Genomic DNA, 13,163 nt, shown 5'->3' on the forward strand with positions numbered 1-13,163 from the left:
TTCAACTGGGAGAGCTCCCATACAAAGTGTCTGGAAAGGGCAGGATTTTCAAAAAATACTCTGAAGGTGAATGGATGAATGTTCTCTCTGTCACATTTATTGTAGGCCAATCAGAGTGACAAGGCAAATGAGACAGGCAGGTGCAGTGGTAGTTTAGTATCCAACTGCTGCCCTGCTATAGTGACTTAACCAAAAAGCCTGTCTCTCACCCAGTCTCCCCCCTCCTCTCACCTGTTCACAGCTGAGTCAGTGCGAATGGTTGCAATGGGCGACCTCATATTCTTCAGATCCCACACCTTTACTGTACGATCATCACTCCCTGAAACCACATTGTCCCCGACCGTGAAGACTGCGGATGTCACCGTGCTGCAAGGAAAGGACAGAGGCAGGAGGGAAGTTGCACAAAGATGAGTTCATTCTACTCAATAAAACTGAAAAATAAAAGAGATAGCAGGGAAGTTAAAATGCTTCAATTTCTTCCAAATCAGGGAAAAGAAGAAAGTTTTAGAAGGGAAACTTATTCATATATACTGTCATCACAGTGAAATGTGTTCACTTCTCAAGCAGAGTAAAATTCAGATAAGACATGAGAAAGTTAACAGCGTGTGCTTCTTTATTAAAACGTGTTATCCTGTTTCAAGGCATCACATGGTGTCACCTCCACAGTGAAGAGCAGAGGTGTGGACAGGATGACATCTGTGCTGCTTTCCTGTCACACAGGTGTAGACATCAGAAACACCTTGAGTTGTTAGGAGAAAAATTCAAAGTTTTTACACCAATCAAAATGTGTGAGCTGATGAAGTGCAGTTTAAGACAGAGATGTCACTCTACACTCTGCATATTTACTGCCAGACTTTTGTTCTCTGTAGGGGTTTTAGATCACTTCTGTTTTGAAACAATACAAATTCTACTGTTTTAATAATCTATAGCATCAAAATGTCAAAGCTTTAATATTAATCACACATGTGTATTCATTTTAACCCAAAGCTGCTGAATGTATGACTTTTTTTTTAAAGGGTGGAAGACTACAGCTCCTGCTGTCATAGAGCAATCACCAGCGTAAATACAGTGGAGCTTTTCTTTTACACTCCTTAGTCAATTGTGATTATAAACATAAAAATTATGTTGTTTTTGAATTCATTACTTGAAGCATAAAATGTAACAAAGAAGCATCTCTGACGTTGCTCCCATTGTTTTCTAATTTACTGCCATTCAGTCTCAGGGCTTGGTTTCACCCAAATGTGGGTGCGGTCACTCTGGAGAACTGGAAATGACATTGCACTGTTCTTATCAATACCACTCAGGTATGAAGTTAGCTGTATAAGTATGGGGTTTTGGACATAGCCTTGGTTAGTGCTGTAGTACTCAAAAACAGTCTTGGTCTTGAGACTGGTCTCAAGACCACATTTTGAATGTCTTGGTCTTGTCTTGGACTGGTCAGACTTGGGATTTTCCATCAAGACCGGTCGAGACCAGCACTGATCTGCTATTCTTCAGTGTCATTAATGTGATAATAATGAGAAGCACTTGCTAAAACAACAAATAGCTAGACCTGCAAAACTCAGACATCAGTTCATCTTATTTCTCGTCAGAAATACTTCTGAACACTCAGTTTAGGCCTCACTCACCTGACTAATCTGGATAAACATATGATTTTCATATATTTAAAATAATTCTGGACTTGGCAGTTGCTTTTAAATACATACAGTTAGTTAGTTGAACAAACTCATTAAGATTTGAGATTTTTGCATGTTGTGCTTTGGAAGAGTTGCAGACACCTTGTTTTCATCTGTCAAATTTATTTAAAAGAAAACTAAAATTAAAGAGAGAATGCTCTTTCACTGTTAAACCTTGTCATGGTTTTTTAAAACAAGGGTCCTCGCTGCCCAAAGGGCAAGGACCCTATTGTATTACGTTTGTTTCTTTCTTCTTATTATTCCACAACCACTTTAAACCTAAATTTGACCCCCTAAACACACTCAAAAACTCACCAAAATTGGCACACACCTCAGATTCTGCGAAAAATTTGATAAAATGAAAAAAATTAACTCCAAACATCCCAAAATGTGCTCTCTAGTGCCACCTAGGCACACTAAAACAGCATTCACGGCAAGTAGGAATGTCGTAGAGAGATCAAACCAACGTTGAAACGCTTGTCTCATCGAGACCCACAAATCACGCACTGACACCCCTAACCTATCTCAAACAGGAAACTGGCAATTTGCCTTTCAAAATAAAATTTTCCAGGCAAATAGGTCTCCAAACAAAACATATCTCCACCTAGGCCGTAAATTGTATCAGCTTGAAATGTGCAGAGAAGACTCACTAGGCCATGCTGATCAAAAGTTCTGAAGGAATTTGTTGTTTCTTGAACGGTTTCTGAATGACAAGCCCTCAAAGTTGGTAAACCCCGAAGAAGCTCTCACAGCTCCTCCCATTCAAATGAATGGGGTGAGTAGGATTCAGCTCCACATAAGCTGTGGCAGTTAGGCCTCTACACAAAAAACCAAAGGTCCTTCAGCTTTAAAAAATTACATGGATGGATTCCTGACAAAATTTACAACAAAAATATCTTATTTTCAGAGATTTGGTCAAAATTGTGGCATCTGTGAGGTAACGTTCAAAAAAATTTCAGTCAATTTCACTCCTGAAAAAAAGAGCAGTTGGTGATGATGTCACTCACTGATTGATAGTTCAAGCAGCTGGTCATGTGACTCACTGAAGGCGGGAAAATGGAATGCGTAATACACACCCATTATAAAGTCTGAGGCTCCTGACAGAGCTGCAGGTACACACCTCAGTCTAACTTTGAGCAGGTCAAAGGGTCAAAAAAGGATGAAACCCTCAAAGTGGAGGTCAAACGGACATGAGGGACGTGCGACAGAGCGAGGACCCGACCAATGCTGCTTGCAGCTTTAATTGACCTTGAAGTTCTTGTACTTGTCTAGGTCTCGGTCTTGACTTGGTCTCCACCCCCAAAAGACTTGGTCTTGTCTTGGTCTCAGTGTACTCTGGTCTCGGGCAAGTTTTGGGCAGGTCTCGGATAGAGTGGTCTCGAGTACAACACTAGCCTTCGTTCACACTTGCTGTTTTATCTGGTTTTTGAAAAATTCTAAATTAGACTCAGTTTTTTGTTTTGAACAATCAAATAAAAAAAATCAAACACAAGCAATCCAAAGCCACTATGTATCCCAAGTCACTTCAGAATAGCAGAGTACTGCAATACACACAGCCAGCTAAATAGTCATGATATGGAGAGAAAAACAAATATTGTGTTTAAATTTCATACAGCAAGCTTTAACCACCTTGATGTCTTTTAATCTTTATTTTACATTCAATAACTGATTGGTAGAAAATGTAAATTATTACCCTTGGTGATGTCTTTTGTTAGGCAAAGTGGGGGCAAAAATTCTTGATATGAATACAAAATCCTTCTCCTCTCTCTCTTGCTTTTATCCAACCTGCCATGATGCTCTGCTCCACATGAAAACACTGAGGTCAGTCGCTCCTGAGAGATTTTTCTTCCTCCATTATTTCTCCTGCTCATTCATGTAGGGGAAATTTAGGAAAAAAAAGCTCTGATCATTGATTAAAATTAGCTTCACACACTCTAGCCTCATCTGGAGCTCCCCTCCAATTTTTGCTCTGTAAAACTGTCTTCCCCCTTAATTCAAATTGACACAGCATTAAGGGCTAATTATTGGACTAAACTTTGTCCCATTAGAGCAGGAAAGTGCTGCATCGTTACAGACACCCTCTGACATTGCAGGGAACAGCCCACCTGGGAAAACAGAGGGAGACAAGGAAGGTGGGAGGCCTAATCAGACGAGGTAATTGATTAAAAGGTTGATTAAGGTTAAAGGGTTTGTAGAATGGGTGCTGGAGGGGGGGGGGTGTTACTTTACGGTGTCTCTACTGCGACTCAGACAGCCAAGGTCAAGACTCCTTATAAAAGGAGAACTGGGAAATTAAAAAAGGAGTAGACGGAGAAATACTAGAAGCAAGAGACCCTTTGCAGCAGGAGATGTTAGAAAATGTGTTCTCTTCTTTTTGTTTGATAAGTACCACACATAACTAGGGATGTGACTTGTGACTAATTTCCCAGAAACAAGTATTGAACTTCAGACAACTCAAAAGGGTGAGAAAAAACTCTGAGTAGTAGTGAAAACTGAGACCTAGACCCAAGACGGTTGAGCAGCTAAAATCCTACATCATCCTTCCTCTCCCATAACTCCAGCACCTGTGAAAAGGCCAGCAACATACTGTTGTTAAGATCCACAATGCAAAACATGACCCTAACTATAACCAATTTTAGTGCATGAGAATAAAAGGGTAAATGCCTAAAAGGTAAAATGTAAATGAAACAATTCAGGTAAAGATGACTAAAAGAAGGTTTTTAGAGCACTTTGTTGTTTTGCTGTACAGCAGAAAAACTGACAGCCGCTAAGAACCTGCTAAGTGCTGCTGTATTCCTCCAGAGAAGGGATGTCAAATATGCAAACACACACACACTCTTCCAGCCACTATCGGATGTCTGTGAAAGCATCTGATGGCAGCGGAGACAAACGGGACATGGCATTGCGTTTGTAGAGCAGGTCTTCTGTCACTTCTCGTTTGCTCTCGGCCATTTTCTTAGCTCATGTTCGGTCGTCGTCACTCTGTAATTACAACGCGTTGATGGGAAGGAGGGTGTGTGTGCTGCACTTTTAGCCGCCGAGGTTCACTGTCAGGAAGTGTTAGCTGTAATTGCTGGTGAAGATGGGGGAAACAAGAGGCCATCTCCCCACCAGCTCTCAAACTCTGCTGCCTGTTAAACACTCGCACTCTGCTCCAGGGTTGTCACAATATCAGATTTTTAACCTTTGATTCATTTCTAGTAAATGATCAGGCGATACTGATATGTGTTTTTAGTACCATGGCAAGAAAAATAAATGTTCTTAGGAAGAAACAGTGATGGATTTCTTGTTTTAATTACCAAAAATTGCAGGTAAACTCCAAAAATGTAAGCCTAATTCCAACTGGATTAGTGTTACATATGAATCTTGGATCATTTGTAACTGTTGAGGAGGAAGTCTGTTTTTCATCCCATACAATTCATCCATGTCTGTGATTGGTAGGGGTGGGAATCACTAGTGGCCCCTCGATACAATATTATCATGATACGCCACGATTCAATATTATTGCAATTTTAAACATTTTGCAATACACAGAGTATTGCAATACCATATATTGGGATATATTGAGACCATTTTTTAAACTGTTTAGCTGATTTAGCATTAGCCTTGCTTTCATTTTTCATGTATTACTGCAGAATTTTATTTTCACGCGGCACTCCCTGCAAATCCCATGTGTCTTGCCCTGCAAACCCCATGTGTCTTGTCCATGTTGTCCGTGCCCTGCTTGCATTCCTAATGTCCCTTCCCTGGTGCTGCCATACTGGTTGGATGTGCCAAAATGCAAGTGACAAGCCACAAAGCTTCAAGGAAAAATATTCTTTGGAAGGATGAGACAAAACTGGAGCTTTTTAGCAAGTCACATCAGCTCAATGTTAACGGACACAAAAATGAAGCATACAAAGGACAGAACACTGTACCTAATGTGAAACATGGATGAGGTTCAGTTATGTTCTAGGGCTGCTTGGCTGCATTTGGCACAGGGTGTCATGAATCTGTGCAGGGTACGATGAAATCTCAAGACTATCGAGGCATTCTGGAGTGAAATGTGCTGCCCAGTGAGAGTAAGCTTGGTCTCAGTCGCATGTCATGGGTCCTCCAACAGGACAATCACCCAAAACACACAGGGAAAAACACCCAAGAATGACTAAGAACAAAACACTAGACTATTCTGAAGCGGCCTTCTAGGACCCTGATCTAAGGCCCTGTCCACACAGAGATGAATTCAGGGGTATACGTAAAAGTTTTTTGTTGTATCGGCGTTTCATCCACATGGAAATGGCATCTTGGGAGGCCATACACGCCTTTTTTTTAAACCGGGTCCCGGAGTGAACAAATCTGTAAATGCTTACTGTTTCATCTCTGTGTGGACAGCCAACCGCATCTTTCTTGAAACCATTACTTCATACATAGCGTAGCCCACTTACGCTGCATGCACGTGTCGAACCAAAACAACAATTTGCATTTCCCGTGGCTGCGTTACAGCACCACTTACAGGCTTGGCATTAATACGACAGTGTTTTCAGTCGTGTTTTTTTAGTGGTTCCTTGCTTAAGCGGACATTTCCTGAGATGATCCTGTATTTACGGAAAACTTATTCAAAATGAAATGGAAATATAATGTTTTTCGTCTCGGTGTGGACAAGGCCTAAATCCTCAATCATCTGTGAAAGGAGCTGAAACACGCAGTCTGGAGAGACATCCTTGAAACCTGAAACAGCTGGGGCAGTTTACTTACAGGAAGTGGGCCAAAATACCTATGAGAGTTACAGAAATCATTTGATTGCAGTAAAAAAGATTGTGCAACAAAATATTAAGTTAAAGGTATCATCAATTTTGTCCAGACCAGGACACACCGCAGTTTAACATGTCACTTTGATCAAATTATTTTCAATCTTTTCTAGGAATAACATCATTTTTGTCCAGGATAGTTTTATTAGGGCTTTTTTTTGTTTAAATGACTGTGCTAAACCACAATTCAAGAGCAATGTCTGATTTTAAGTAGTCAATTTTCAGCCGTTTTTATTTTTTTTTATTACTTTTGTCAGTTTGAAGTTATTTCACTGAAGGTTGTGGGTTTTTCTTTCTTTAACAGAATAGTACCAACAATTTTCTCCATGAGAGAATGTTGCACAGAAAGGAGATGGAGATCCTGCCATCTATGATATAGATTATATATTAAATACTGAACGGTCTGGAAAAGAAAATGGAGAAATGGCAAAGAAACATCAGCCTTTTGCTTTTATAGGAACATGTTAAAACTGAAGAGTGCTTGGGGGAAGAGGGTTATCTGTCTGTACCTCACTGAAGGCTGGTTGGAATTAGTAGACTTCTATGGACCTCCCCCTGCAATTTGCGCCATTATTGTTTGAAACTGTAGATTTTTGCAGAGCGCACACAGATACTGATGACATTTGACCTCTTTTAGAATAACACAAGAGTAAGTCTGCTCAACAAAGATCAGTTGTCAAGTTTTAGGCAACTTACCTAACTACATTTCTTTTTTAAGGTAGAAATCTACATCTCTACAAGTTTACTGCTTCAAAGAATTTTTCCCTTTGCAGACCATCTCTGCCCTTTTGGGAGAGAGGAAGAATGAAACAGTGGGAAACAAAAGAAAGAAGGCTGTTGTTAACAGTGAAACACTACAGCTTAATCTCATTACACCCATTGTCTATAGAGAGAATTAGAGCAGGATCTGCAGGAATTATACATGTTGGGGTCGTACATAATGAGCTCTATGTAATCCCCACACTCAGAATAAAAAGCTGCCAACCAGCACACACGTGGACATGCACAGACTCACACATGAACACACATTTCTTATTCCTTTAAAAGAGCGCTGCCACTGAAAGCCACAGACAAGCCCAACTGTCATCATTTCAAAATGAGCGGCTGCAATTGAGTGTTAACAGCGAGCGAAGTGCCAAATTACACAGAGTGGAGGATTAACACAGAAATGGACAGATAAATGAACAGGAAAGTGAGGGAAAGAGAGAGAGGGCTGAAGAGAGAGAGAAGCAAAGCATAAAAGTGAGGAGAAGTGCTCAGTAATGAACAAGAGGCAAGCAGAGGATTTGGCTTATTGCAAAAAAAGTCTGTAAATTAGTGTTCACTGTAAAAGAAAAAAAGCAGATAGTACAGGAGGGATTTATAGAACAGAGAGATGTGACAGCACCACCCTGTGGGTGAAGTTCAGACTGCAGAAAATGCAGAATCAGGTTACAGAAGCCTTTAACCCCTGATATGGAATTCACAATTTCAGTAAATTCATTTCCTGATGAGAGCATACATGAGGAGGAGGAGCAATGGGCCTCTTTTTAAAATGTACTTAAATTTGATCCAAAGAAAGAGCCTATGAAAAACTAACCGCATTGTTCTAATAGTCAAACATACCCCTTTAATATCCATATGAGACCGCAGACACACAGGATTAAAGAGACACATAGAAAGGGATACCAAATTAAATCATTTGAAGCATCACGCACTGGAAGCCAAGTTAGAAATACTGAAGTGGTTCAAAAGTGGGCATAGTACTGCTCAAATGAAAGCTAAACAGGCTGATTTATAGGTACATCTCAAAAAATTAGAATATCATGAAAAAGTTCAATATTTTTTGTCACTCATTTCAGAAAGTGAAACCCATATAGACTCATTACACATAGAGTGAAATATTTCAAGCCTTTTTTTCTTGAAATGTTGATGATTATGGCTTACAGATAATGACAACCCAAAATTCAGTGTCTCGGAAAATTTGAATATTACATAAGATCAATAAAAAAAGGATATCTTAAACAGAAATGTCAGGCTTCTGAAAAGTATGTTCATTTCAGTGCACTCAGTACTTGGTTGGGCCTCCTTTTGCATGAATTACTACATTAATGCGACATGGTATGGAGGCGATCAGCCTGTGGCACTGCTCAGGTGTAATGGAAGCCCAGGTTGCTTTGATATCGGCCTTCAGGTCATCTGCATTGTTGGGTCTGGTGTCTCTCATCTTCCCTTTGTAAATACTCCATAGATTCTCTATGGGGTTCAGGTCAGGTGAGTTTGCTGGCCAATCAAGCACAGTAACACCATGGTCATTGAACCAGCTTTTAGTACCTTTGGCAGTGTGGGCAGGTGCCAAGTCCTGCTGGAAAATGAAATCAGCATCTCCACAAAGCTTGTCAGCAGAAGGAAGCATGAAGTGCTCTAAAATGTCCTGGTAGATGGCTGCATTCACTGTAGACTTCAGAAAACACAGTGGACCAACTCCAGCAGATGCCATGGCAGCCCAGATCATCACTGACTGTGGAAACTTAACACTGGACTTCAAGCAATGTGGATTCTGTGCCTCTGCACTCTTCCTCCAGACTCTGGGACCTTGATTTTCAAATGACATGCAAAATTTACTTTCATCTAAGAAGAGGACCACTGAGCAACAGTCCAGTTCTTTTTCTCCACAACCCAGGTAGGACACTTCTGATGCTGTCTCTGGTTCAGAAGTGGCTTGACACGAGGAATGCCACTTTCGTAGCCCATGTCTAGGAATGGTCTGTGCATAGTGGCTCTTGATGTGCTGACTTCAGCCTCAGTCCACTCCTTGAGAAGCTTCCCCAAATTCTTGAATGGATTTTGCTTGACAATCCTCTCAAGGCTGCAGTTATCCCTTATGCTGGTGCACCTTTTCCTACCACACCTTTTCCTTCCACTCAACTTTCCATGAATATGCTTGGATACAGCACTCTGTGAACAACCAGCTTCTTTAGCAATGACCTTTTGTGGCTTCCCCTCCTTGAGGAGGGTGTCAATGACTGTCTTCATCTGTCAAGTCTGCAGTCTTCCCCATGATTGTTTAGCCTACTGACCCAGACTGAGAGACCATTTTTTTCTGAGACACTGAATTTTGGGTTTTCATTATCTGTAAGCCATAATCATCAAAATTTCAAGAAATAAAGGGGGGGGGGGGGTTATCTGATTCTTGGGGGGATTGTGGACAGGCCAGGGGCACATAATTTTGTTTGAAAAGCCTGAAAAAGTGTATTTTGCATAATATGTGCCCTTTAATGCCATGATGTTTACTGGCATCAATGGTAGCTTCAGAAAGTGCTGTCATTGAAAAATGACATACTGTACATCCTATAATCAGGAACGACTGCAGAACAGAAGAAGTAGAAAACATGTGAATCTGTGGGGGAAATAAAACTAGTCTTGCTGGAAAAGATGCTTTTGAACTTTTCTTAATCGCTTCAGCAAGAATTTTAGTTACCAACCTGCTCCACTGATAGTGAACAACAATAACGGCTGCCTATCGAGATTGGATTAAATAGTTTAAGAGATTTATTCTTAACAAACTTTACAAATAACCTTGTGACCTACATTCGTGCTGCAAACATTTCTAGTGATGTTAAAAGTTATGTTTGATCTGCGTCACTAGCCCTGTGAAACTAACTTCTAATAAAACAAATATTCTCCATCTGTATGTGATTTTCACTCAACACTATGAGTGATGATTATCTGGAAGCACTTGGTGGCACACCCACTGTGTTAACAGTCCATTCGTTTGCCCACAGCATTACATAGCATTATGACGAGGTGCTGCTTGACAGCAGGTAAACACTAATGTGCACAAAAGCAGGTTTGCCTTAGTGTAGTATCTGTGACACATAAGCAATGAATGCTTGTTTAAAACAAGAGACTGCACAGAGAGTTGTCGCTGCTTTCATGTGATATCAGCCTGACTTCCTTTTTAAATGTGTCATAGAAAGGTGAAACTGGCAAGTTTTGATTTTGAACCAACCAACCAAAAAGTAGCCGCATGTTGTTTCACATGACTAGCATCACTTATGTGACTACTCCACATGTACACATCACAACTGGGACTGTGTTCCAGACAAATACCTGCTACATTTACATATAAACTTTTTACCAGGAGACTGGCAGGTAAAAGTCTGCTAAAAGTTGGACCGAACCGATGAGTCAGTGTTTATACATGCAGCTAACCAGGACAATGCCTGAGGATTTTATAAAGAGCACCATGTGTGTAAAAAGTGTTGGACTTACTCTGTGTGTCCCTGAAAGACATTGACAGAGTGGATGGACGGGTCTCTGAAGTCCCACAGTCTGAAGGTGGTGTCTCTTGAGGAGGTGACCACCAGGCGCTGGGTGGGGTGTGTGCAGCAGTGTGTCAGCTCCTGGTCATGACCTGCAAAAACACACAGGATAGTTAACATACTAAACATACATAAAAAATGTTTATCATAGAAAATCTGCTAGCTTAAACTACATAATATTTCAAACACCCTGTTAAGGAAAATCCAAAATTTGTGTCTTAATACACTAGATACGTTGGAATATGGTTGCTGTAAACATGTGAAAACACTGATCTATGTGTGACAGAATTCTGGATTTCGACTATTAGAGAGTTTTTCACCTCTCTCATGGCTGGGTTTAATTTGGGCGGGGCCAATATGTGGGCTAGTGATGTCACGAGCCCACAGAGGGGAATAACCTCGCCCCTCTAACACTACAATATAAATGTCACTGCTTTCCCTAAAAGTTAACAGTCAGTTAAATGCTGTTTTGTTCTTCATTGTGAGATAAATTTCCAAATCTGTCAGCCACAGTGGTCTATGGATCATTTAAAACATCATAACAAAGATTTGAGCCAGAAAACAGACTATGTCTCTTTGTCGAACATCTAAGTAAGGTCAAGGGGCAGGCTAATGGCTAATGTCCTCTTTCCTATACGGTCAGTGGGTTGTTTCAGTGCAACCGCTGCAACCCTCCTCCTCCCCAGCAACCTCCATCACACCTAATCAGTGTCCAAGTTCAGCTCCTTTATGTCATCTTACATCCCTTCAGCTCCACCTCCAAGCAATCTCATTGGTGTCCAGGTCAAGCTCCTCCATGTATCTTACATCCCTTCATTGCAACTTTCAAGCATCTCATCAGTGTTTGGGTCAAGCTCCTCAGAAATCTGCTCCTCAGAAATCTTTAACTCAACTTATCCTACTCCTTCCATCATCACCACCACTGTCTAGACTTCACAGGGGGGTACCCTATCCTGCTGTCATCCTCACTATACCTTCAAGTTCATAAAGACATCCCGATGGAGTCTATTCGCCAAAGACATTTCCCAATTTTAATCACTGCCAAAAATTTCCAAACATGTGAAATAAATCATTTTAAACTCTCGCCTGATTGAAATTGACATGACAAAATAGACATGTTTAAAAAGTGCAAAATTACAGAAAGACTGAGAGAGCATTCACACATACATTCGATTTTACGTCATTTTCCTGTAATAACATAGAGAGCTTGAGGAATTAACACATTATCCCCAGGAAACCAACATTTTTATCTTGAGAGAATGAGACAAATAAATCAAGATCTTAGGAAGACAACCAAAATTTACATGTTAGCATTAAAAAAGCAGTAAAATGCATGTCTACTCAGGTCTTCATACATTAAAGACATTTGTCTATGATTGTTTTTTTCCAGAGCACATATTTGCGACCCACTGAAAACAGCTCCCTGACCCACCAGTTGAGAACCACTGGATTAATTTGCAAAAACTCACAGGAACACAATTAAAGAAAATTATCAAAGAAAAATTTAAATAGAACTTAAATATGTACAAAAAACCCTCTGAAAATAAACAAATAGTCCAGTACGTCATTCAGTGTGTGTACCTGTGAGTGCATGGACCAACTCAGACGTCTCCACCTCATAAAGGTTTGCAGCTCGATCCCAGGACGCTGTCACAACCTGTCGGCCTCCCACCAACCAGTCAGCTGCGATCACTACGCCCTGATGGCTCTTTAGGGTTGCTGTGGCAACCCGGACTGTGGGAACCTCGCAGGGCCCCTCACCATCCACCTCACCTTCCTCTCTGTCAGATGAGTCCTGGTCCTCATCACATGGTGCCTAAAACCAACAGAAACCCGCTGGGTTACACAGGCAAAACACTATGAAAACAAAGCTAGATTTAATCTGATCAAAAAAACAAATGAAGGAAATATAACCATTAATGCTCTTTATTTTTCCAGGATATTCCAGTAAACTTGAGTACTGTAAGGTGTTACTCACACTGACATCTGGTGGGGGCTGTGGGGCAGGAAGCTGCACCATGTAGCGCCAGATGTGAGCCGTCTGGTCCCCGGAGGCTGGAGAGAATACAAGTTCACATCAACCAACACAAAAGCAGTCAGATCTGCAGAAAATCTTCTGAAGATCAACTGTCGCACAAATATTTGATTTCTCACCTGTGAGAGCCATCTGTTCAGTGGGATGGAACTTGATGGAGTTGACTGGGGGAAAACAACCATATGATAAAGGCATGTGACAGCTGGTATTTTGTAGTACTCACATTCATCTATTATCTACACCACTAGTCCTGTTTATTTAACATGATCATTTTAACCCTAATCTACAGCATAAAAACCTGTAGGGGTTTCTCTCAATCTAGGATTTGAATTGTCATCACTGTGATATAATTCTCATTTGT

At 40.8% G+C, this 13,163-nt stretch overlaps 1 protein-coding gene across 5 annotated transcripts in view; it reads right to left on the minus strand.

Moving 5' to 3' along the window:
* Positions 1-13,163, minus strand: part of LOC121526987 (WD repeat-containing protein 37-like) — a 39,695-nt gene that overhangs the window by 6,787 nt on the left and 19,745 nt on the right. For all 5 annotated transcript variants that reach the window (XM_041813608.1, XM_041813603.1, XM_041813605.1 and 2 more), the window contains 5 exons: positions 12,922-12,966; positions 12,746-12,822; positions 12,349-12,583; positions 10,718-10,859; positions 232-366 (listed from right to left, as the gene is read on the minus strand). In XM_041813608.1, the coding sequence (XP_041669542.1) occupies positions 232-366; positions 10,718-10,859; positions 12,349-12,583; positions 12,746-12,822; positions 12,922-12,966 (634 nt within the window). The remainder of the gene's footprint in view (positions 1-231; positions 367-10,717; positions 10,860-12,348; positions 12,584-12,745; positions 12,823-12,921; positions 12,967-13,163) is intronic.

Source organism: Cheilinus undulatus, linkage group 19 (genome assembly GCF_018320785.1).
Source record: "Cheilinus undulatus linkage group 19, ASM1832078v1, whole genome shotgun sequence".
Lineage (NCBI taxonomy): Eukaryota > Metazoa > Chordata > Actinopteri > Labriformes > Labridae > Cheilinus > Cheilinus undulatus.